This window comes from Indicator indicator, chromosome 5 (assembly GCF_027791375.1).
Source record: "Indicator indicator isolate 239-I01 chromosome 5, UM_Iind_1.1, whole genome shotgun sequence".
Taxonomy (NCBI): Eukaryota; Metazoa; Chordata; class Aves; order Piciformes; family Indicatoridae; genus Indicator; species Indicator indicator.
In genome coordinates, this window is record NC_072014.1 from 14,738,195 (window position 1) to 14,763,730 (window position 25,536).

Sequence of the window (25,536 nt, forward strand, 5' to 3'; positions counted from 1 at the left end):
ATTAAGGATTCATCCAGGTTGTGTCCTGTATTGGATGGTGGGTCCCAATATGAATAGTGGCTTTGTGCTTGTTTCTAGCATAGTGGACTTGAGTATCATTGAACTTAGTGCCAAAATTAATTTCCTGTTCGTATGGTCATAAGCCTATAGAAATGTAAATCAGATAACGTTTTGATGATCAGCTGATCAGAGCTTGATTTACCCTGTGAATAAACGTCCTCTTTGTACTCGCCAGGCTAATACATTTTAATTGTGTAAAAATACAATTCTTCATTGGATTAACAAGTCAGTTAACAGTGGTTGAAAACCTGAAAAGGACAATGCCCATGTGTCTTCTCTGTCTTATTAACAAATAGATGTAGCCAAAAGAGTGAACAGCATGCGTCTCCTTACAAGCAATCATAGTGAGATTAGCAGCTGCACAACTGATTTTTTAGTGATTATGGCTTCACACTCAAAGCAAGTTTTGACAAAGGATGACTTCCTCTTCCTTGTATTCCCCCCCATCAGAAATCAGTAAAACAAAAAAAAACTCTAATACCCAAAAGCCAAAAGAAAAAAAATCCTTTTAGCAAAACATCCACTTTTGCTTTGGTCAAATAAGAAATGGCTTGTGAAAAAAAGTAAGATGAATGCTTTACCTTTGCTGAGTAGGAAGAAAATAAGGCAAATAAACTCATCTGCCAGTTGCAAAGCTTAAATCACATATCTTTTAATAAACTTTAACCTACGAGCAGTTTCTGTGAAAGCTACAGAGCTCACACTTACAGAGTGGCAAGGTGGGGATGCCAAACAAGCACTAAGGAGAGCATGTTTGGTGGGGACAAGGCGCACCTACACTGCCTTCAGAAAAGGTGCCTGGCTTGTACTTATCCATCCACATGCATGCATAGATTTGCACACTGGGTGAACTAAACCTGGTGTGAAACCTTTTGGGGTATAATTCTCATGCTTGACTTGCAGTGGCTCAACAAAAGTATCCATCAGGTTAGTGAGATCATTCTAGATATGGACCAAGAAGCAGATGCACCAAAAGTTCACAAACTAAACTTGCCACCAGTCCTTACAGATCGGCCTTTACTGTGCACAGGAATGACCCACCCAAGGAGCGATATCTGGTTGAGTCATGCCAAGCAATCTTTAGCTGGGCAGCTGCTGGGGAGTTAGGTGAATTTTTTGGGAGCATCATCAGCCATTTCCAACATTAGAATACAACTATGCCTGAAATCCTTTCCCAATTGTTTTTTTCTCAGTATTACTTGTATTCAGAATACCCAATACTTGCCATCAGGTAACTAGTTTGAAAAATATTTGAATTACTAAAGTTCACAATTAACTACAGTACCAACTATTAATTGAAAGCAGAGTTATAAACTTAAAGCTCAGTTTTGCTGCCTATCTAAAGCAGTTTTCCAAGGTCCTCATTACAGTGATGTTATCCAACCCAGGAGTAGTGAAGGCTGCCAAATTGCAGCAGGGTGGGGCCTGGGATGGAGACTCCTGGACCACTGTCAGGAAGGGGCTGCCTATTTTGCCTATACCTAAATTCAAATGTCTAAGTAATTTGAGGTCAGATGGGATCACAAAAACGCCATGTTCAGATTGGAGGAATAAACAAGCCTAAATCTAGCCTATTTTCCTTACTACCATCACTGTTTTGAAAATGTAAGTATTGACAATTTCAGGAGATCCAGCATCAGCAACAGAGAATAAACATCCTGCTTGTTTCATATATTTTCAGTGCTATCAGTTTGATTTGTCTCAAATAGGGCTAGAAGAAGAGACATCAAAAAGAGCAAAATGTATACTCCAGCACTCACTAGCATCACTGACCCCACTTCACTCAACCTCACAGTTATTTGCAGCAGCACTTCAAGTATGTTCCTCAGATAGATGAGCACTCTGAGCCAGGTTGATGAAGATGTATGTTGTGTAAAATCACTAATTATGCTTTCCTGAAAGCAGGGCTGGCACAGCCCTTCATTTGGAGACTGAGAACACCCAGCAAAGAGCATGTATAAAACAAAGCACTACGTCTTCTCTTGCTGTTTGCAATGTGAAACGACTTGAACAACAAAAACTATTTTGGTGCAGATAACCCCCAATTTTCAGAAAAGCTGCCCCCATCTAAAATAAAGAAAACTGCATATTTTTGCTCACGAAATGAGTTCCAGATAAGTGATCTGATATTGTACTTAAAACATTAGCTTCAGGCTTGAATCCAGGGGAGAGAGCTTAGGGCAAGAACAGACCCTCTCACATAATGCAGCCTCCCAGTACCGTGTGCAAACCTCTACTACCTTGATCTGTTCCTGTACTAGAAGTGACTTTTAACTGTAGAGGCATGGACACTCATTCCATTACAACACAGCAGTGTGAAAATCAAGCACACAAACTGTTACAAAATTTATTAACGTCAGAAAGCCTGACATTAAGTGAGCCTTTTAGCATTTCTACCACTGGGATAACAGAAATAGGGGAACAAGCTGTAGATATAGTTAAACCAACAATGCTGACATCTCAAAGCTCTCAGAGAGAGAACTTTGTGAGGAGGAATTTAACAAAAAATCTTAATGGGCCCAATCCACTCTACATAAATACATCTCCAGCCCATAGTGTGCACCTGAAGCCACAACTGTGAACATCCTCAAACTGCAGAAACTGTGTGGTTTAAAGTTGAGTACACCAAGAAAAGAGAGCAGATTCAAAGTTTCTGGAAAAAAAATGAAGTCTACAGCTGAGACAAGAATATATACAAGGATCAGCTGTAAACAAGCAGAAGTAAGATTGAGAACCTTGTTCTCAGCACTGTAGGTGAGTCTAAGAACTCACCCAAAGAAGATAAGCTGTAGTAGTAGCTAGATGTTACCACAGATACACAAGTGGCACCTGTCATGCAGCAGCAGCAGCTAGGAATTCAGACCTGGAGATATTTAGGCCTTAGCTAGATACCAGAGCGAAAACATAAGCCGTAAGATTACCCTTCAATTTTTGAAATTCTAAATGAGAAAAGGCAGGAAACAGATTTACTACTACTTTTTTTTCCCCCTCTCCCCTCCAAACAGGACTTTTGGTAAGATTTTTAATTGGGTACTTTAGTGTTACACCAGTACAAAAAAATTAATGTAAACAGCTATAGTTTGTTACTGGGGAAGAAAGTGAAGAAAACTGACTTTGAAGTTACTCACCTAAGTAATTAGAAATACTACTATAGGTTTGTCTCAAAGTTTCCTAGGTTAAAAAAGGGAATGAGGCTCGACACCAGGTATGTATCATGTACATATAGCGTAGCACCAGAGACATTTTTTCAGTATGATCACTGATGATGCCATTTAAAAAAAACACCAATCAACACAAAACAAAACAAAAAACACCAACACAAAAAGAACCCCACAGCAAGACAAAAAGCCCACCATGGCAAATTAGCCAAACCTTGCCACTTACATGTCCTCAACAGTAATGTCCTTCAATATTTGGCAATAATCCACATTCCACACAGCCTGATCATCCCAGACTTTAGAAGCCAGCAGAATAGCTCCCAGGACTATCCTCTTCCAGTTACTAGGGCATATGTCAATCTCTGCATAGGTTAAAAGCCTTTCCAAATAAACCTACAAGAAAACAAAACAAAACAAACAAAAAACCAAACAGGACCTGGAGCTGAATTCTGAGCAGCAAGCATGCCTGTCCAATACAACTATTTCATCCTATTAAGCATGTCAAAATAAATATCAGTAATTACTACTTACACTTTAGAATCCAAACTTACAGGTGTTACAGGTTCCATTTTTATTGTAACACAAGAACTGGACCACCAAGGCATGCAATAAAGATACTGAAGAATCATTTCTGAGCAATAAGCTCTGCGGTTTCTTTTTGTCACCAGTTCCCATAGTCACTCAACATCACACTAGCCTTTCATCATGGTTAAGGTTCAGCAGTTAGAGCTTAACAGGAAGTACTAAAATCTTCACTGTGATTCCTAGTTGTGGGACAAAGATGCATTAATTGCTATCTTTCTCAATGAAAGGCATCATAGTGCAATTTCTACTTCTTCTACAGTCTTCACTCCTTCATCTGCAACAGTTTCATCTCCTCTTTCATCTACATCATCAACTGCATATCCAAGGCAAAGATATGTCTTGGTCTTTTATGCGTTCCTCCCACATAGTCTTAAATCGGCCCAAAGATGTTGAATCATTCCCTTCCTTGAAAGTTTTCTGGTATTTCACACTCCTATAATGATCCATGAACTAAGTAATTTGCACCTTCAAATTTGCATATAGATAGTTTAGGGAACAGGACATTAACAACAAAGTTCAAGGTCCTAATGAAACTTTAGATAAACTAGTGGGTGCAGGCAGCTGTTATACAAGTCTAAAGGCAGAATCAATCTTTATTACTAGGGGTACCCTGCACCTTAATCCCATTCTTTGCTTGTAGACTAAAAGTGTTGCTATAATAACAGAGCCATCTAGTGGTAAAAGTCACTTTAAAAACTATTGCTGCTATTTGTTGTGAATACCTTGGCTGACTAGATTGGCCAGGGTTAGACACCATCTTGTTCTGTCAAAATTGTTTATATGTCTTTGGAAAAGGCAAAAACCTCAAACTACTTTCAGAGTTTCAAAAGCTCTAACTAGCTGACCCTTTTATTACTAATTTCCTTATTAAAGGGAGTCCTTCAAGTTGAGGTTGCTCAATTGCCACATTCTTTTGGTGACAGTTCTCTGTTCTCCTTTTAGACTTTTTCAGACAGAAGCCATAATGAAGACTGAAATCTAGAATTCAAATTGCAGTTTAAGAGATTGCCTAATGCAGCCATTATGCCTTTTTTTTCCTCCTTTCTCTGCCTACACATACATGTATATATACACACACATATATGTGTGCATATAATCAGTATCTTGTCAATTTTTTCTATCCATCTTGCTTTCTGAAATCAAACAACAGAATAAGAGATTTTCTTAAATCTTGTTCTTCAGTTACAAGAAACTCCATGTCACCTGGGAAAAAAATTATAGCCTCTTTGGTTTAACATCCTTCAACAACTGCAGGATGTAATAACAGGAAAGTTCATCTCATGGAGTTCCTGTAGTATTGATCCCTCCACCTGCTAGGCACTGTTACTTGCACTGTTCTGATTAACAAACTCAAAACTCCCACTTGCCCTTGCTCACAACCAAAATAAAAGATGTCTTTGCATATGGTCTTCCTATATCCCACTGTTCATGGTGTCCCACTGTTCTGCCTTTCTGAAGCTTCTACAGCGAGTTATGTATTATGACACAAGTAATTTTTGATTGGGCAAATTAAGCATTACATATTCATAGATAGAAAGGTAGGTAAGTTTCTTTTTAGTTCTTCTGTGACTATTCTAATAACCTCACTTGCATAGTGTTTTCATTATTAACATGGCTTTGTGAGATACTGTAACTATTTAAATGCCGTTTTAGCTCAGTTCAGTCCTTGATGGGAGGAAAAGCCCTTCATTATCAGTAATAAGGTATCTCTTACCAGTGTCACTATTGCACATTCAGCTGTCAGCTGTGCAGCACTGAAAAGTGTCCGAACAAACCGGTAGATGTGCTTGTGATCAGGGTCATGCTTGTAGTAGTCATCTGGAACTTCTTCCCGCTGAAAGAAAGTTCTCTGATTTACTGAAAAATCTTTAAAGTCAGTATTAAGTAAGACACAACAGCCACACAGAGTTGTTTCTTCTCACTAAGTAGAAGTGTATACAACCATTCCCTGTCATAGAGGCAGGACAAAAGTATATACTGAAAGAAGCAAGCAGCCTTGCAGTACACAAAATACAAAAGCTTTATTTGATTTTTTTTTTAATTGAAAACTTTATAAATCTGCAATGCTTTGACTATGAACTACTATCATTATTGCAGGTGCTAACTATGGCCCATGGAACATTTTACAGATTAAAAGAATTTTCTTAAAGAAAGGTTTATCTCTGCAAGAAAATCACAGATACATACACACCAGAGAAGCACTGGCTCGTCAATAGGGAAAATTAAGAAACTTTGAGATTTCTCCTTACAGCTGAGGAAGAGTCAGAGAACATGTGTCAATAATTCTGTCACAGGCAGAACTGAAAGTTAACTTACACTGTCTTCATATGTGTTCTTGAGGGATTCCAGAAAGACAAAGCTAATGAACAGCTAGATTTAACTCTGACACAGTGCTAAACTGTTTCTAAACACAGGGGAAAATAAAAGCTTAGAAGTAAACATCCTATAAATGCAATTCTAAAGTGAATGTTTGAGAATTCTGACCCAGTTCCCCTAGACATTCTGATATTCAGCACTCTTGCTGGAAGGATGAAATGTCAAGAGCTCCAACTTTACACACTGGTTCTGCAAGACTCGTACTCAGGTTTCTATCTACAGTCCAAGTTAGACCTATAGTATAGTAAAGGGACCAGGGGGAACAGCACAACTGCTTGACATTAAACAAGTAGTCATAAGGTAAGCAAAGCAAGCATTTTCATATGGTTTTGTAGCTTAAAATAGGCAGGTAACAGTGTCAAATAAAATGAAGAGGTAAGTTAACTTTCTACTCTCCTCATGGCCTTGTAATACACCATTAATCAATGGAGCTTCTCTCTTCAAATTGAGCATGAAACATTAGGAATAATGTGAGCAGGATCCCCCTTGCACAATTCCTGTGCTATGAGCAGTACAAAAGCACATCTGGAAGTACATTTTTCTGATGAGGAAAGGACTTTCAAGTTATTTCTGCTACTAGGGTCAATAGAACCTGGATTTGGATTGCTTGTGACTGAATCTTTAGAGGACAAGGCATTCAGAGATTTCTTAGAGCTAATGAAACTTTAAAAAGGAACTGTAGGCAACCAGGCATCACTATCAAAACAAGCCATTTGTATCTACAGGCATTACCATATTTCTGTCTGTATACTGCAGTAAGGTTAGAGGCCTTTAATGTTCCCTAAAGGACATGATTTTCCTCTATTCATACTCATTAAATATGAGGTAGGATCTACGAAAGGAGCAAAAAGATGTCAGGTTGTTACATAATGAAAAGAAATTGTCTGATGAAGTAGAGTTTATCTTACATAAATAATTTTCAATGTGAAACAACAGATTCACTATTAAAACAGGGACCAGACCTTTCTATTGAAGTGGCATAGTCCATCTTCTACACAGCTCTTTTGAAGTTCATTGAAAAAAACCTTTATTTATTTAGGTGTACAATTCCATGTTTAGGGATAAAATGCTAAGAAACTTACAATAATTAGTTGTTTTTAAAAACTGTTTATTAACAAGCCAGATCTATGAGGCAGATTGAGCTGCACTTACTCAGTTAAGTCTCAGAGCAAACTGAACTTTTAAAGCTGCTAGAGCTTTGCTAAATTAGCTTCAAATTAAAAACAAAGGAAGTGGTTCTGTAGGACAGTCATTAAGCTAACAGTGTTCAAACCAGACATAAGAAGCACACATTACGGTCTTGAACTTGCTTGTACTAGCAGGCTTTGCATCTTAAGACTGTCTCAAAACATGTACCAGGGCCAGTCACATTAAAATCACATGCTGAATACTCCTGGCTGTTACTGCAAGCAGCATTAAGCATATTTGCTTTAAAATTCTGCCTTTCAGGTTTTGTAAAGACCAAACTCAGTGTCTCCTGCTTTGTGTGAGGCTTCGTGTGTTATGTTGTCCTGTTTGCAGTCATTTAAAAGGCTTAGTTACAGATCTACTAGCCATGTCTTCCTAAATACATAGGAAAGACTTCTAAAGTAGTGTTGAGAGGGGAAGAAAGGAGTCAGACAAAGTTCAGATACGAAGTATGCAAGAGTAGGCATGTGCTTGCTTTCTATACAGAAAACTAAACATGTTTTGCAACATTTAGAAGGACTGGGTTCTATTCATGATTGAGCTGATATCAAAAAGTTCAGAGAACAGTTTGCACTGCATTTTGTATGTAAAGATACAAAATACGTACATTGATAAACATTGAGAGGATAAAAAAGCTATACTTACTGTGAGAGGATGAGATTTTTCATCAAAAATATCCAATGATCTGTCAGAATCTCTAGAAAGCAAAAATCTCTGTTTTATCAAAAGAGGTTAATAGGTAATGCTATGGTCCACTAAAAAGTACAATTCATTAAAGAAGATAAGGGACTTATTTTAGAGTTCATCTTTTTCTAGAGTATGTTATGAAGCTATATTGCATTTTTGCAAAACATTTAAAGATGAGATCTTACAACTGAATACTTAAGAAGCTTAACAATGAGCAGCCACCTGAGTTCTCATATTATGCTTAGTACAGTTCTCCCTTAAAACATGAAACTGTCTCAGTAATAGTATTTATTTCAAAAAGGGTGTTGAATTTTGAAGCGTGTTATGTACCTGGGACAGAACGCTCCTGTGCCCATAAAAACTAATGTGTAGCTCTGTATTCAGGAAAAGCTAAACAAAGCCCAAAGGCAAATTTGTGGCAAGTTAAGTATATTTTTCTAGCTCCCTCTGTTTTGACTTTTTATGCTTCATTCTTGATGAAACATGTGTCTTGGATGGATGTATTACTGACCTTTCCATATCAGCTCAAGAGGGAGTACAAAGAAGCAGCAGATACAGCACGAAGTGCCAGATTTTTCAACTCCTTTAAGTTATACTAGCTGTTACTGAAGTGACTGAGCCATAGCCTTAGCTCAAAATGAACGCTGTTGTATTTCAGCAAAGCTGGTTCACTCACCTGTTCTTTATATGGTAGAATATTGCTAATGTTACACTGAAAAAAAAGAAAAGAAAAAAAAAAGACTTAAAAGAATATTCCACTGTAAAAGCTGTTTCAGAATCTGGTAAGTACTGGCTTCCTCACATGTTCTCAAGTGCTTTGTGTCTGAACAGATACTGGACAAATAAAATTTGCTAGCCAACTACTTTTACATTCATGGTACAGGTATTTGTGCCATGGAATAAGGGTTATACCACATTTTAAACACACACCACTTCTATTGCCTGATTAGGTGACATTTATTGAAAATGTGGACTATTGACAACTGATATATAATAGAAGTTCTCCCTAATGATACATATATAATTCTAGAGATGCTGCTGTTTTAATTCTGTACCTCTGGCTGTCTAATTTAGGACCTGTCTGAAAAAAAGAGAATAATCAAGATCATATTATGCCAGCATAACTCAACAAAAGAACTCAGTCTCTGCTAAGCCAAGCAAGACCACAGATTTCATTCATACTGTGGCCAAATTTCAGATAATTTACTAGCAGTGTCAACAGGAACACCGCCATCACAGGAATCCATCATGATCTGATCTGTTGTGAGCTGTACACCACTTCAAAAGGGCACTTGGTTCCCAAATGGAATTTGTAGGCTCTTTCTTCTCTAGAAAAGGAAGAGTGATGTGCTAGATACTTTTGTCTGAAACCAAATTTTAAAGCAATGAATAGTCCTAGACATTTTTTAACTCTACGAAACTGTTAAAACAGTAAAGCCCTCTGGGCCTGAAGCTACTTTGCCTTCCTTTCCCTTCAAGCACAGTAAAACTCAGAATTCTCAGCTAGTGTCATCTATAAGCAAAGAACTGTGTCTGTGGTACCCAGAACAATAGGTCAAACAACTACATCCATTGGAGAACCAAGAAGACCAAGGAATTATCAAACTACCTAAAATAAGAAACACTAAAAAAAGTAGAAAGGCTAGAACTAAACTGGAAACCAGCAACATACTGTTATCCACAGCTAGAGGGCAGAAGAGCACCACTGGCAATTAGCGAAAGGCAGTCCTGCAAGCTTTACCTGCAACTCCATACAAAATCCATTTCAAGTTTTCCCAGCTTGGGAGTTTCTGGATTTTGGTTTCAATGTGAAGCCTTTGAGCTTCCCACACCAACACACACCTTAAAACCCAAAGCGTTCACACACTTCTGCACTGCCTCAGATTCTTAAGTAAACTACTTTGAAATACAACAGTACGTTAACTCTGTAACTCGATAGAAACAATCTTGCTTCAGCAGCCATAATTAACCAGACCTCTCCAACCCTCCCACGACAGGCCTGAATAAGCAGTGCTGTGGTCGTCTCATTCAAGTGTGCGACTGACTTTGTAACAGGCAAGATCGCCACAAAATCCCCAATAAATCTTGCAATGCTACTCAGCCCCTCGTTGACAATAAATGGTTCTTACCATTTTATTGTGCTTCTAAGGTTAGGCTGACTGACAGTGCTGTCATCTATAAATATTGTTGAGCACGAGCTGTATTTTTTTGTAAGCTGTCCAGGAGAAATCTTAGGGAAAAAAAAAAGAAAAAACAAACAGAAAAACATTGGTTTACCACACTAAATACTGGATTTACATCTCAACTAGCTGCTGCATAGGTCTTTATAGATGACTGCTCCTGCTATGTGAGCTACCCTATAACCATCAGGTTCCTAATGATACCTGTTGTGTAACATAGGTTTTTATATCATCCTTTGTAATATACAAAATTACATTACAGTAATCTACACAGTTATTGATGAAATTTCATCTTTATATATTTTTTTGAAGTGTCAAAGCCAACTAGTATTTGTGGAAGAAGCTCCAAGCATATTTTCAGATATTAAACCTGATGATTTATCACTTGTTTATCATGCTGATGATAATGTTTCTTTATCATTCTCTATTCACACTTGATACATTTCTTACAATAACTCCTGTAGTAATGCTCAAACAGTAAGTCATTTAAGACTTGTCATCTCAGCTGAGAAATTAATTCAGTTTTATTTCTGTCTAAAAAAACTACAGACTTAGATTTTCTCCTCTGCTGTTCTGAAATGCTCAAGACTGATACAACAAGAACAAAAAAAAAAAACATTCTTTGACTTTCCACGTTCTGTGATGCTGTGCCTGTTTATTTTTTAAGGACAGACAGATAATTCAGCTTTATCTTGCTAAGGACGATTTGAAACACATGTATACCTAAGAACTACTGCAGTTGTTTCTTGAATTTGTCTCAGCATGCTAATATTATCTATAAAGTGCACTAAGAATTTGTTTTACTTACATGATTGATGTGGTTACTCTTTCTCTTCTCTCGCACTAAAAAGGGAGAAACAGTGTGAACTGAAAGGCTTCTAAAAAAAAAAATCCCAATTTATATTCAATAAAAGTAATTCTAGAAACCTAGTCTTCCCAAGTGCATAAGTATTACATTTTCAAATTTTACTTTATGCATCTGAAAAAGTAGTTTGAGGAAAAAATACTACTTCCAGCTTCCCACATGCAAATACATTTAGGAACTGGTCATAAAAAACCTACCACTGCTTGAAGCTTGAATTACACAAGTGAAGAAAGCCTTGCTCCTTCAGGCTACTAGGATCTATGCTTTTGAAATCTTCTGATATTTAAGTGTTTAGAAGAACAAGTGATTTTAAGCGTTAAGTAAAACAGCCTATGAACACGTTTGTGTCAACATGCAAATTATTAATCCCTATGCTTTGAAAGAATTAAAGCAATTTAAATGTTCTCAAGTTGTATCATTAAAATGGGCTGTTATTTTTCTCCCACCTCTTTTTAAAATCAGGAAAAAAAAAAGGAGCTTACCATCTGTTTGCGACTTGCTCAGGAAAATTGTGCTTGCTCTGGGATGATCAGATGGATTAGATTCCAAGGCTAAATCTGAAACAGAAATGACAGAAAAGGAGAGACCTTTAACAGAGGAAGATGGTTAGTGGAACAATTCCCACACAGCCTTAAAATGCTCAAGCAGAGTTATTGACACACTATCAGAAACACACAGAACAAGCTGTCTCTAAAGCAACATCTTACTTTTGCCAAGTTAAATACAAATCTAACATTTTCCCCACTGGAGGAAAAAAAAAAGATTTAAAAAAAAAAGCAAGCCTGTGGACTTATTCCTACTGCCATGAAGCTCTTGAGTAGTTTATAGTTTCCATCAAAACAAAATCTGCAAAGGGAAATCTCAGAAAACAACACACAGCTTCAGAAATCAGTATGCAGTCCTCCTTGTTAGGATAAGCTGGATGTGGAGCCTGTGCTCAGTAGAGGGCAGAAAGCCTGAACTTCAACAATAAAAGTCAGGAAATAATCTCTGTGGTCTTATAACCTAGTAACTTTTACAGTGCTGATAAATATCAAAACAGGGATCTTACACTATTCTGTTCTTTTGGAATTTCAAGCAAAACCGTGTCCAGCTAATATATAATTACTGAAAAACAAAATTATTGCTTTATTCTTTTGCCACAATGAACCACTGATGACATTAGATGAGGATACATTAATCCCTTAGATTATGATGGGAGTGATCACTAAACAAATCAATGATGAAAACTGTAAACATCATAATGAAATTTTGAGCTGCATTAGCATTGTGAGAACAAACAGCTGTTCTGAGGAAGTCATACTACAGACGCTGACTTTTGTGAACACATGAACAGAATAACCTAGCACTGTCATCCTGTACATTCTGGAAAGAGCAAATTCACATCCATTTACATTTGTCAGTCTGACCTTTCTGTATACTACTCATGCCATGCTAACCAGTAAAGTATGCAAGCTTGCATGTTAGTGGTTCAGGGTGGTGCACCAATGCAGTTGCCACACCCTTAGAAAACAGTCATCTGAGATTCACCATCAACTTTTAACAAAACAAAATTAGTCTTAAGAGCTTTTTATGCATTCAACCAACAGAACTCTGGTTAAGCAGTAGCCAAAGTATGCACAAACTGTCTTGGTGCTGTAAATCTTAGCTATGTGAATGCTTTTTGCCACTGCACCTAACCCATAGCACAGCCACAGCCCCTCATGCGTCAGCAAGTGACTGTAATTGCACAACTATGTGTGTTTCCAAGACTTCTCATTCCAGATTCCCACTGGTACACGACATTGGTATCCAGACCTGGATGTTTTCCAAGTACTTGTCTTACAACACCAGTGATCTTAGTCTAACAGTACCACTCTGAAATTGGTCCAGGATGAAGACCACTAATTTTGAATCTCTGCTGTATAAGCAAGGTAACCAACATCTATTTGGGAACACAAAAATTGTTCTGTCAGGAATTCCCTCCCCTTTCAAAAAGGGCCAGTCAGCTACAAAAGCAGACCACCTCAACCGGTTTTTAAAAACTAACTTACAAACCCAGTATTTCTATTTTCACCTTCTTGTATTCATTCATGGTACACAGTGAACAGATGCTTGAATTTAATCGTGTGGTTAAAAATGTAGGAAATCTTGGTTTAGAAGCTCTAGAATGGAATTGCTCATACCTTAAGTACCACTAATACACCAATTCTCTGAAAAAAAAAAATCTAGCACACAACAGTATGCCATACTGGCACATTTTAATCACCATTTGTAATGTCTCAACAAAAACAATGTAATTGTTTAAAATTTCTAACACTGATCTTGCCTTATCACTTTTAAGTGACAGTATCTCTAGAGTTCAATTCTAGTTTCTAATGCTAGCACTCTATTAAAAAAAAAAAAAAAACCAACAAAATTTGACAACAGATCAAGGAGTTCACTAATAATGGAAAGTACTAGATAACTTTTTAGATTTGAGGGAAGAGTGATTCAGAAATGGAAATATTGTACTAGTCTACCTAACAACAGAACAGGACTGCAGTAAGTGGCTGAAAAATACAGATTATTATTAGCAAGTTATGATGCAAGCAGGGCAAACACTTCAGAATGTATTTTTTATGGTTCAGCTGCACTTTTTAGAGTAACTGGGTAAATCAGGTTAGAAAGGACCTCAGGAGGTCTTTAGTTCAAACTCTTGCCAGAAACATGGTCAGCTATGAGCTGAGCTAAGACCTAGGCTGCTCCAGGGTTTATCCATCTGAGTTTTGAAAGCCTCCCAAGACTGTTCACAGAGCTCAGATCACCTTTCCCACCAAGGGAGAATAATACCTAGGTGTTACCAAGTAACTCCTAACACAGGACTGTGTGTTTCTCCTTGATGAATTTCACAAGGCTCCAACCTATCTAGCAGCCTTCAACATATTGACTGTCGCCCCACAGGGTGACATATGCAGTTTGGGTGCACGCCATTACCTCCTCCAGGTCATTTAGAAATGTTAAACAGGACAGCTGTTTTTTTTCCCCCAGGGAAGAGACAGTATAGCATAATGCCCATGCTCCCTCACCCCATGAAAAAACCCACCAACGTCTTAACTTCCCTAAGGTTTTTATTTACTTTGAAACTGTATGACTTAAAGCTTGCTTCACATATGTTTTTTGCCTCTTTTTGTGCTCTGCCAGCCCCTCTATCCATGCTTCTCAGATGCCAGAAACCAGGTGTAGTGCTAAAAGCATGACAATAATTACACACATGCAAATACAACCAACTGTCATCCCAGACAAGAAGGGTCTAAGATCTGCAGCACTGCAGGATGCACCAAGGGACATACTTTTGACATGGCTACACAAGGCCTTCCTGAACCCAAGCAGACCCATGCATTTGAGAAGAACAACAGGAAAGAAAAATTGACTTTACTGGCTCCAGTTCCACAGTGCTTTATCCCTTCTGCTGGATAAAGTAGGTTATCAGCATCCATACCTCAATACAGATCCACAATACAGATTATACAACCAGAGTTATGGTACTAATGAAGTCCAAGACACATTGTACAGTCCTCAGCACAAATCCAACAAGAAGTGGTCAAGATCAACTCTAGCTAGGCTTCTTATCCTAGAGCAGCACGGCATTAGCAGAAACACTACATCTGCTTTTGTATTGCGAGAGACTGCAAAGATTCATTCAGCAGACTGTCTCCCTTCTAACCAGACAGAGAAGTTTAACCATCCTTTCTGTGCTCTTCTCCCAGGACAATGCTTTTTTCCAAGCAATGGAAAAATTAGTCACACAGTTTTCTCTTCTTAAACTGCCAGTGCTGCTCATGAAATACCAAAAAGCAACAGCAATACAGCTGATGAAGGCAAGAGGCAGATAAGGACATGAGAAGAGGCAAAACATTAATGGGAAACACAGCAAAACAAAAGCCAGAGGAGAAGACTAATCTGCCTGCAAGCAATCTGACTCACGACCAAGCATAATTCCAAATACTTGATCCTGGTAGCACTGACAAGTCCAAACCCAAGATATCTAGCCTGAAAATAAGGGTAAGTCTTGATTAGGAGCTGCATCAGAAGACATATGACAGAAAGTTCAAGCTTCACAAAGTTAAGAGCAAAATAAAGATGCATGGTATGCCACATGATGATCAGAAACAATGGGAATTAAAACATGCAAATGAGAGAAATGAGAGAAATGACAGAAGCAACAGGATGATATAAAAAGCAACAAAACAACTTCGAAATATTTTTGTCCTAAAGGCTATCAATAGAAGTCAAAACACATTTTCTGTTGGACCCTCACTCAGGGTGAGGGGGATTCCCACAATTAAATCTGTGGGAGCAGCACAGTAATACTGTGATGCTTCAATGGCCTTCTATCTCTGAGAATTGCATATTAAAAACAGTCTTTCCCCTTATTTCTCAGGATCACTCCCTGCCATTTATTCACATGGTACTAAGAAGCCTGTCAAATCAATCCTGTCTCCAGAGGGAGCGTAGAGAAGCCTGAACTTGCTTCCGTCTCTCATCATGCTCATTTTAAAGAACCCTTGCAGACTTTATACCCTTCAGTCAATCCCAGCTACCTCTGCTACTGTGCACCCCATGGGCTGTTAAGGAACATACAGGGCAGATCATCCTACTTTTAAAAGCAAACCTCTGTCCCTAGCTCAAGATCTTACTTCCCTTCCTCAGCACAAAATCCACTCAAAAAATTACTTTTACTCATCTATGTCATATAAGAACGTGTGTGGGTTTTAGAAATTTATAATGCTAGCTACTTGTCTACTTATTTACACACCTTCATGGGTGATTTCTAAGGACATTTTACACACTGCTTTGTGCTACATATATTATCTCATAAATAAAGTTGACAGTCAAAGATGCCACTGTTACTAAGAAGCAGTCCTTTGATGATTTCACTACTTTAGAACAATAAAATATTGCATTTCCTTCAGTATTTTTAGCCCTTTCCTCTGCTTTACTAGATAGTAGTAGCATTTTGACACTGCACATACCTAAAGCATTAAATAAAATCATCTCTTTGCTGTAAATTGAGTTTCTTTCCTTGCTCCAAGCTTTAATGCTTGAGCTCCCCTTACATTTCATTACCTTACAGTAAGATGAAAGTTACTTAATGCTCCCAATATGTAAAAACTAAAACAAATGAAAGTATGCCAATACATTTCAAAAAGCCTGTTACTCCTAACAGTAACTTCATATCAAATTATTTGTCCTTTAAATCATGTTATTCTATTTCTATTCCTAAAAAACTTTCCCAATGGTTACAATTCTGATTTCTCAATTCAATCAGCTTCTACTCCTCATCAGTCACACTGAATGCACTACAGAATCCAGCATACCTAAATTGTTTTCCATTTGTCTTCTCCTGTTATATTCTTAGTTGTACACAGGTTACTCTATCCTTCAAATATTCCATGGGCAGCTTCTTCCCCAGATCTGAACAGAATGAAAGCACCTGATCTCCCAATTATTCATCTTCAACAGAACACATCTCTCTTCCAGAAAGGGATGGACTCAAAAGGCATGAAACTTGCTGTTTTCATAACTAAACCAAGCAAACTTAAATACATAAAGGACTAGCTCTGCTGTGTAACAAGTGCTGTCAAACAGAACCAGTTCTCAGAAAGGAACAGTTTTGAGGGAGAATCTTGGTGAGAAAGCAATCTGAACCAATGCTTGCATATGCACAGGTCCCTTACAAACGCCTCCTAACCACCCAGAGGAAATCAAGTCTTTATTTAAAAAAGAAAGAGTGAAAACCAACCCACACAGTTGACCTTTGTTCACAGAAAGACAGAATCCTTGAGGCTGGAAGTGACCTCTTGAGATCACTTACGTCCAACACCCTGTTCAAGCAGGGTCAGCTAGAGCAATCTGTCCAGGATTGTGTCCAGGCAAGTTTTGAATACCTTCACAGAGACCTCACTACCTCTCTGGGCAGCCCCTACTAAGGGTTGACCACCCTCATTGTTAAGTGATTACTTTTAAAGATTGTGACTTTACACAATACACACAGAAGGACAGTGTAAAGCTATTTAAAATCTGACAGTTCTTTAATAGAACTACTATACTACTATGAGAACAGCAACATCATTACTAATACCCAGCACATATCTAAGTGCACTGTTATCCTTTAGAAAGTGGCAGAAATTACTTCAACATACAAGCTCTCTTAATTCATAAAGAACTATGATACACCACTCTCCTGAACTGGGCTGGCTCAACAAGAAACTGACACAGTAAGCATTTCAAGTTTGCTACTAAAAATCAGGAGAATTTAGAAAGCAAAAGTTAAATATTTTGGGCTATCCAAGGTTTAATTTAATGATTAATTTCTATGCTTTTTAAAACAATTAAAAAATAAAAATCAATATAGTATTATCTCAGATTTCTTGAAGTGTAGAAGGATCCACATTGTTATGCTCAGCTTCCGTAACAAATCTGAACTTGATCCCATGTGCACTCATTGGGGAAACATACAAAGAGATATGTTTAACCATACACAATACCTAGCTTTTCTGGGACTGAATGAAATATGCTTCTATATATTTCATTAGGTATCTGCCAGGGCTACAATCACTTCTGCTACACATTTTAGTTAGGTGGAACAGCCAGATGTCAGAAGTGTCCTGAATTCCACAGTGAAGGGAGGACTTTAAAACCAGAAGCCCCTAGGAGTAGTTTGTAAGCTAAATCTTAAATGTAACTAATGTTTTGCTAGAGATGTTTTTCTGCACTGCATTTAAGGCAGGACCATTGAAAAAATACCAAAAATTGGTTCCATGCTGTCCACTTTTTATTTCCCACACAAGCCTTCACACATAACACAATTAACTACCATGCAAAAATAAAGTAGAACTCCACAGCTGTATTTTTTTTAATTGATAAGCTAAGCCAAACCAAAACTACATTCTAAGTGCCCACATTAAAGACCAGCCGTATTTTAGAATTCTAGATCCATGCTAATCACTGCAAATTTAAGGAAAGCCTTCCGGGTAACAACTCCATAACTGTCCTCTGCCTCGCTTATCATGAAGTCTGGTTCAGAGGGAGAAAGAGGCCATTACCAGAAATCGCAGTCTCATCCAGTGTTCACAGATAATCAGCACAGGTGGCATTTGACAGCTAGCACCTTGACTGACACATGTTAAGCTTTCTTCTTTTCTTCCAATTCCTCACATCAAATGAAGTTTGGGCTTTTATGAAAGTTAACGGTGTCATCAAGTTTTGTGCCACCTCAGGCATAAGCTCAAGGACAGTCATTCTTCACAGTGGCTTTCTGGATTCTCAGCTTACCTGCATTTTTTTTTTTCCTATAGAAGAGGAATAATTATCTGCATTATAAAACATGTCCAATAGTTTTACATGATAGTTTTAGGGTTTTTTTTCCTTTGAAAAACTGGCATTTAACAATTTATTATCTGAGTCCAATTGATACATTTGATGCAAGGCAGTGTTACTTTTCATACTGGAAAACACCCAACAACTATGTTTGATTACTGTAATGACTCAAGACCCTTCTCAAGATCTCTAAACAGAAGTAAAGCTGTGCTATACACACATAACTCATATGCTATACAGACATCCAACACTGCAGAATACTACCTGTTTGACAGTGGGGTTTTAGCGTATGCTGTTGAGGTAAACCTGGTATTTACATCACCTGCAAGTATGATCTTCAGTTTTATTAATGTGGCTTTACTACACAAATAGCACCAAGCTATTTCCATCACTTTCATCCTTACTTGTTTGTCCCTTCAAGTCAAAACACTCAAGAATCTTCTGAAAACACTGTTTTTCTAGTGAGTGAAATAAGAGTGGACATTTAAGCTCTAGCTATAATTAAGAAAAAACAAATAGATTTAGAAATATCAAGTGGAGCTTGTTGGCAAGGATCTGCAGATGCAAGGTTTGGTAGAATTTTCTTCCTGCCTCCCAAAGTCACTTCTTCCTATATGTGGAAGAAATATTGTTAGAAACCTTCATTTAATGTATAATGCAAATTTGGGAGGAGTAGGCTTTTGTGTTTTGTTGGCTTGTGCAAGTATTTGTCCCTCTGTTAGTCAGCTTTTTAGTATGACCTCATGCTTGATAGAACAGACACTTCCAGCTACAACATCTACCTTGGCAGGTAGGAGAGAAAAGAGTAAGCCTCCTAATGAAAGCCAGAAGTGGAAAGGATCCTAGAGAGAAGTTACATAGAAACAGTGAAAAAAAAAATTCTTAGTTCCGTAAGTTTTATCAAAACCCTCAGGTTAGCCATATTATTTCCTTTCAGTATTTCTCATTTTATGAAAATCTCTCAGTTATAATAGCTGCTATACTGGAAGCCTGAAGAAATACACTCACCTAAACAAACAAATCAGTTTCTCTATGAGCTTCATGTATGTATATTCCATATTAACTGTTCTTAAAAACCTAAGGCTTACACTAACTTGCTCACTGCAGAAGTCTCCAAGATTTATTGAAGAGAGAGAAGGATAGAGGATTCCTTAGCTGTCAGCAGTACCCATGCCTAGGAACAAAAATACAAATACTATACTGTGACAATTACTTCTTCTATTTCCAATTCCCAAATCTGCAATTCAATTACATCACTATTTCTGAACAACTTAGCAATTCAGTCACTTCTACTACATGGAAACAACATGGAATGTGTGTCAGGCTTATAGAGTCAATTCTTCGACACTGTCAAGATCCCATACTACTTGTAACTGCTACAATTATCTCTGTAATTCATTCCTAGTCAATTATAGGAAAAAGATATTGAAAGTTCTGGGGAAAGAAAAGTGAATCTAAAGAAAAAAAAAAAAAAGGAGAGGGAACACCCTTAAAGGAACCAAAGAATCTGTTGGTTTTCACCCCAGCTTCATTTTGACTGACTGGACAACGATATTTGCCAGCCTATTCAGCTACAGATTTTCAAACAGCAAGGCACAAACACAAGATGGCTAAGCTTTTCCTGTGCTGAAAACTGCTGGCACAGAAAAGCTGACTCCTTGCATCTAACTGTTTTTTTTTTTTTAATCTAATTTACTAGCATTTTAACCAGGATATATTAAACAAAAAAAAAAAAAGAAAGAAAATTAAAAATACATCCACCCTCATGCCTGCTTGAAGTAAGCTGATGTACTCTGACAGAGGAACAAATGAACCTTCTGCAAGGACATATGAAGACAAGCTGTTGGTGAAATCAGTTCTCAGACAATCAATACATTAGAGTATCTGTTCATCTTCAACACTGTTTAATAACTGTGGCATGTAGGCAACTTGAAGTTCGCCCCTTTCAGTATGGCATAGATTCTAGAGAGTCAGGGGCCTACTGAAAAAAAAAGTAGGCTCTGAGTTGCTTGAAGAGTTATTCTAGGCATGACTGTATGAGCCTGTTCAGGTAAATCTCACTTACTTCATTCTCTATTAACTCTCCTCTTCAAAGTCCCCTTCAGGTTCTTTTCCCATCTAATCTCTGTGTGATGACTGTATCCCACTCAGCACCTCTCCCGATTCTCATCCCTGACTGTCTTTTCCTTTGGCATTCTCCATCACCACCCCCTGCAAGTTTTCCAGACAATGATACATCATTCATGTAAATCAGGCAAATCTCTGCTCAAAACTGCTGAACTCAGTAAACAGTAGTGGTGGAGGGAAATGATGTTTTCAAGTACAAATGAGAAAAGTATGTCAAGCAAGGCCTTGTTCTAGTTTTATCCAAGGATCAAAGAACTTATGAAAAATTAGTCTGTTTAAACATAAATCTGGCAAGATAGTGTTAGCAATAAGAAGTTCTCTCCCAGACAACCAGAAAAAAAAATCACAGGAAAAAATAGCCCAAAATAAAGATTAGCAAACACTTATTTGGAAAACAAAAACAATAAAATAAAAATAATATAAAAAAAAACCCAACAAACCGAAAAACATTAACCAGCAAACAAACACAACAAAAACACAAACAACTGAAAAACAGTAAGGAGCACACCCCAACTGGCACATTAAGATCAAAGAGCTGTTATTTTTAAAACTAGATGGGAAAGCTTTTTTGGTCAAATTAAACTGCTTTGGACTGCAGCTTGCACACTGAAGAAGGAACACTTAATGCTCAACTGGACAGTCTTCTAGCAGCTTCAGGTTCATTTTAGCTTTTGATATTTAAATGTTAAGAGTAGGCATGAACCTATTTGGAAGAAATTATTGTTTTCCCAGTTAAGTTTATTCCATCTATTTAATAAAATGTGGCTTACCATATCATGCCACAAATGCAGGCTCATTTCTCATTCTGAAAAATTGTGCACTGAAGAGATTATGGCTCAGGATCTTGAGAACCATAAAATACAAACTCACCTTTTTAAACTGTCTCTTAGCAGTGGATCTGCCAGTCCCTTCCCATTTGAATTAATTTTTGCTGAAACATTACACTTTCAGTTCACAGTATGTTTATTTCCATCCCACTTACCACTCCTTTTTTGTCTCACACAAATACCACTTCATAACTTACACATTTTAAGAAAGCGAGATTTTTCTTGTTTAATTCTGATGTGATACAGATAATCTAAGCAGTGCTGACTGAAAAGTAGTATGATGGAGAAGCTACAGAGTAATAGTCCTTAGTTGAGAGCACAGACCTAGGAGGACCACATTCCACTTGCTACAAAAAAATGACAAAATGCTACAAAAGAAGTCCAAAGCTCACTTGGTAACTTCTACATTCCTGATAAAATCAAAAGATTCAATTTTACCAAAACGTGCAAAAGTATTAAGATAGGCTTAAGAACAACAAACAACTAAAAGAGAGAAATGTAAGGAACAAAGCATCTCAATCACATTTGGATGGTAGCTTTCTGATATATTTAGCTGTGTTCTTAGCAACTCGTAGAACTAAGCAGCATGTAACAAAAATAGCTAACATGATCTTGCCTTTTTTTCCTTACAGCTTTTTCTCTTTTCCCCCTGCCAAAGCATTCAAGAAAAGGCCACTCAGTAGTTCTCAACCTTCTGATACTCACAGAAGTGGCATCTTAGTAAACCTATGATACTATACATTAATAAATAATAGAATTTAAACAAATTATAGTATTACTTACTATTACAAATTAAACTGCTGGACTACTTACCACTGTAGCAACAAACTAATGCTCTGTAGTAGCCAGCAGGACAGAAACATGTAGGCTGCTTTCATGGTTTGGGTATGCTAGCAGCTTTTATACCCTAGAGTATAAGAGGGATAAACATAGCTATCTGGTATATGCAAGTGCTATGTTTACAGATTTATTATTTTCATGGAAGGTCTTAAATTAAACAGAGAGCAGTATCACTTAAGATTTCATTATAATGTGTTTCCTAACACTTCATTTTAGACTTCACAAATAATGTTTTACGTTTTGAACTGCTTCAATCCTATCCAGTTAGCACTTCAGTGTTTGAAAATGAACACATTAACATTGACCACCCAGAACTGGATTTTCATAAAGATATCAAACTTCGATGCTTTATGAAGACCTAAGCAGTTATATCAATCAGAAAACCGTAGACAAACAGCATCTGTCATTTGTAGCAGATCTCCTGAGGCCATGCAATAGTGAACCACAGATCACTGTAAAACAGATATTTAAAATAATCTAAAGCAAATACTAATTACACAGTTCTAATTTTACGCATCTCCTGCCTCACGACTAAAGTTTACATAGCCACAAAAGTAAAATTTGTGATAGCTACTATCCTGTTCTTGGACTTACACTTCTATTTACGTCTGTGAATTCAAAAACTTAAAACACTTCCCTACTTCAAAGCCAGTTTCGACATCTGGATTTTTTAATTCACAATTTTTTAAATTCACAATTAAATCTAGTTACTTAGCACTGCTGACATGATCACATACTAAAGACCGAAACACTCTTATTCCTGAGATTTACTTAGCTTAGGCATTTTTGCTTGGCTTGGCTTATTAGAATCTTTAGGAAGTTTAGCTCCTCCTACCTCTTTAGAGTATGGGAAAGTTGAGAGACTTCTGCAGTATCTTCTCACAAAAAAAAAAAAAACCACACACCACAATTATCCTAGATAGTAAATATAATTTCTCCTACTGCTGTACTACACAACTCCCTCAAAGCTGACCGTTCCAACTCATTTCAGTAACAACTACACCATATGGTGCTGTGCAGAACCATTCAAGTTTAGTAATTTCATTTCTAAGAGTTTCCTCACGCTCTTCTGCAGTCAGTTTCTCTGAAAGTGCAAATTTTTTTCCTAAATTCACGACAAACATGGCAGGCCAGTGATAATTGTTATTGTATGCACCATACATTAAAGATGTCAGATCATCTTTTTTCAACTGACTATATTCCATGTAGGTGTGATTATAATTATGAAAAGGAATAGCAAGACACTTGTTCATTGAACTAAGTTTTGAATATCATAAGCTATTACACTGTGCCGTACACTTACAGTATCACACAAACATACAGACAGGAACATTCCTAACCTGTTACCTGTTGTTTGGGTAACTCTCACTGAAGCACAAACCTGCAAGCTCTTCCTAGGCATGTCTGAATAGGAGAAGCAATACAGAGCAAGTCTGTGTGACACCAGTGCTCCAGGTATAACTGGAAGGAAGCTGAACAGCATACACGTACTTTCCCGTGAGCTCAAGGAAAGCAAATGTGAAACACCGAGAGCTACATAACAAAGAACTTCGGTATAATGAGTTCACAGCTATAACAGAACACCCTGCATAACTAGATTACAAATGACCCACGTCCAGCCACGATGATGTCATATGCATACAATCTTTGTGAAGTCTTAATTCTCTTACTCCCCACACACCCTCTTCCTTCCTCCTGTTCAACAGACTGGAAAAGCAGCAGGTTTTACTAACTCTTTCAATGCTACTACTAATGACTGCATAGTTAAGGAGAAACAAGCAGCCAGACTTCCACCTCAAAAGTGAGCACCCAGGGAGTCTGTCGTGATTCCTTCAGGCTCCCCAACTCTTCTCCGCAGCGGGCTGGGAGCGGCCAGCGGGGCAGCCGAGGACCTCGGGCACTCCCCGAACGGGCGGGGAAATCAGCCACTCTTCTGCCCTTGGACGGGTTACTTGTTAAGCAGCCGCTGCGGAAGCCCGCCGTCTTGTACTTCGTGAAGAGGTACCAGACCCGCAAGTAGATTCCCCCGTCCGGCGGCTGCAAGACCGGAGCCCGCAGAAAACCCCGAAGCTGTCGGCGCGGTGACAGCCGCGGGGAACTTTGGTTGGGGCGCGGAGTGGGGCCGGACGGTGGCACCCTGCCCCGCAACCCCCGAGGGACTCGCCGGACCGCACGCTCCCCCTGCCGCCGGGACAAAGGGGGCGCGCAGAGAAGGAGGAAGCGCCCTGGGCTGCCAGTCCAACCCCACCGGGCACCCACCCGCGGCGGAGCAGGGCTACCAAGGGGAGAGCCGCCGGCGGAGCGGGAATGTGGTGCCCGGCGCTCCCCGCTGACCACCGGCCCCACCGCTCACCATCCGGGAATTCCCGGTCGCTGATGTGCTGGAGATGGGGGCCGCCGCTGCCAGGATCCGAATCTGCCGACTCGGCCTCCGCCGATCCCGAGCCGCCGCCCGCCGCCGCCGCCTGATATGCGTCTGCCCAGCGGTCGGGCCCCGCCGCTGCCCCGCCGCTGCCGCGGGCCCGGCTGAGCTTGGGGCTGGCGTCCGGGGATACGCAGCAGGTGACGGTGTTGCCCATGAAGCTCACAGCTCCCCCGCCGGGCCCCGGCTAACGCGGCTCCCGGGCTGGGGCGGGGGAGGGGGAGCCGAGGCGCCGGGCTGAGAGAAGGAGGGACCGAGGGAGGGGCGGGCCTCAGTGCCGCATCACCGTCACCTCCTCCCCGGCCAGGCCAGGCCAGGCCAGGCGCGGCCAGGCCAGGCGCGGCCCCCGCCCGCCCCAATAGCCGGCGCAACCCAGCCACCGCCTCCTGTGTGGGGCGACCGACGGACCTCGCGCGAGCAGCCACCTGCCCCCTGGCCGGGGGAGGGGCGGGAGAAGGCCGAAGAGGGAGCGGGAGGGAGGCCCGGCCCCGCCTTGCTCCCACCCAATCACCTCCCTTCGGGATGCCGCATGACGCTGCTCCGCCAATGTCTGCGGGGTTCATCATGCGGCCGCCACTGCCCCCTTCCTGGACTGGCCCTTTCCTTTCCCACGCGCACACGCAAAGCCGGCCACAGCCCCTACGCCCCACCCCAGGCCAGCCCCGGGGGCGCGCGGCTGGCACTGGCCCGGGGCGCACGTGCAGCAGGAGCAGTAGCAGCGAAATGGTAAAGCGGTAGGAACGGCGGAATTACACACAAGTGTGTCTGTAAGTAGGGACACTGCTGACACCCTGCCTGCCTGCCTGCCGTACTCTCTCTCCGTAGTGCTTGCGTGCAGCCGCGCAGCTAGAGGCTTCCGTAGGGCTGCGGGTTGTGCTTC

The 25,536-nt window shown here is 39.5% G+C and overlaps 1 protein-coding gene across 2 annotated transcripts in view; it reads right to left on the reverse strand.

The window, feature by feature from the left end:
* The window catches only part of CCNYL1 (cyclin Y like 1), a 29,427-nt gene extending 4,614 nt beyond the window's left edge, over nt 1-24,813 (reverse strand). The window contains exons 1-8 of one of the 2 annotated variants that reach the window (XM_054381355.1): nt 24,588-24,813; nt 11,582-11,656; nt 11,043-11,077; nt 10,184-10,284; nt 8,731-8,766; nt 8,013-8,064; nt 5,518-5,637; nt 3,445-3,611 (exon numbers count right to left, since the gene is read on the reverse strand). In XM_054381355.1, the coding sequence (XP_054237330.1) occupies nt 3,445-3,611; nt 5,518-5,637; nt 8,013-8,064; nt 8,731-8,766; nt 10,184-10,284; nt 11,043-11,077; nt 11,582-11,656; nt 24,588-24,813 (812 nt within the window). The remainder of the gene's footprint in view (nt 1-3,444; nt 3,612-5,517; nt 5,638-8,012; nt 8,065-8,730; nt 8,767-10,183; nt 10,285-11,042; nt 11,078-11,581; nt 11,657-24,587) is intronic. The other variant, XM_054381356.1, reaches the window with a different exon arrangement.
* Between the last annotated feature and the right edge of the window lie 723 nt (nt 24,814-25,536).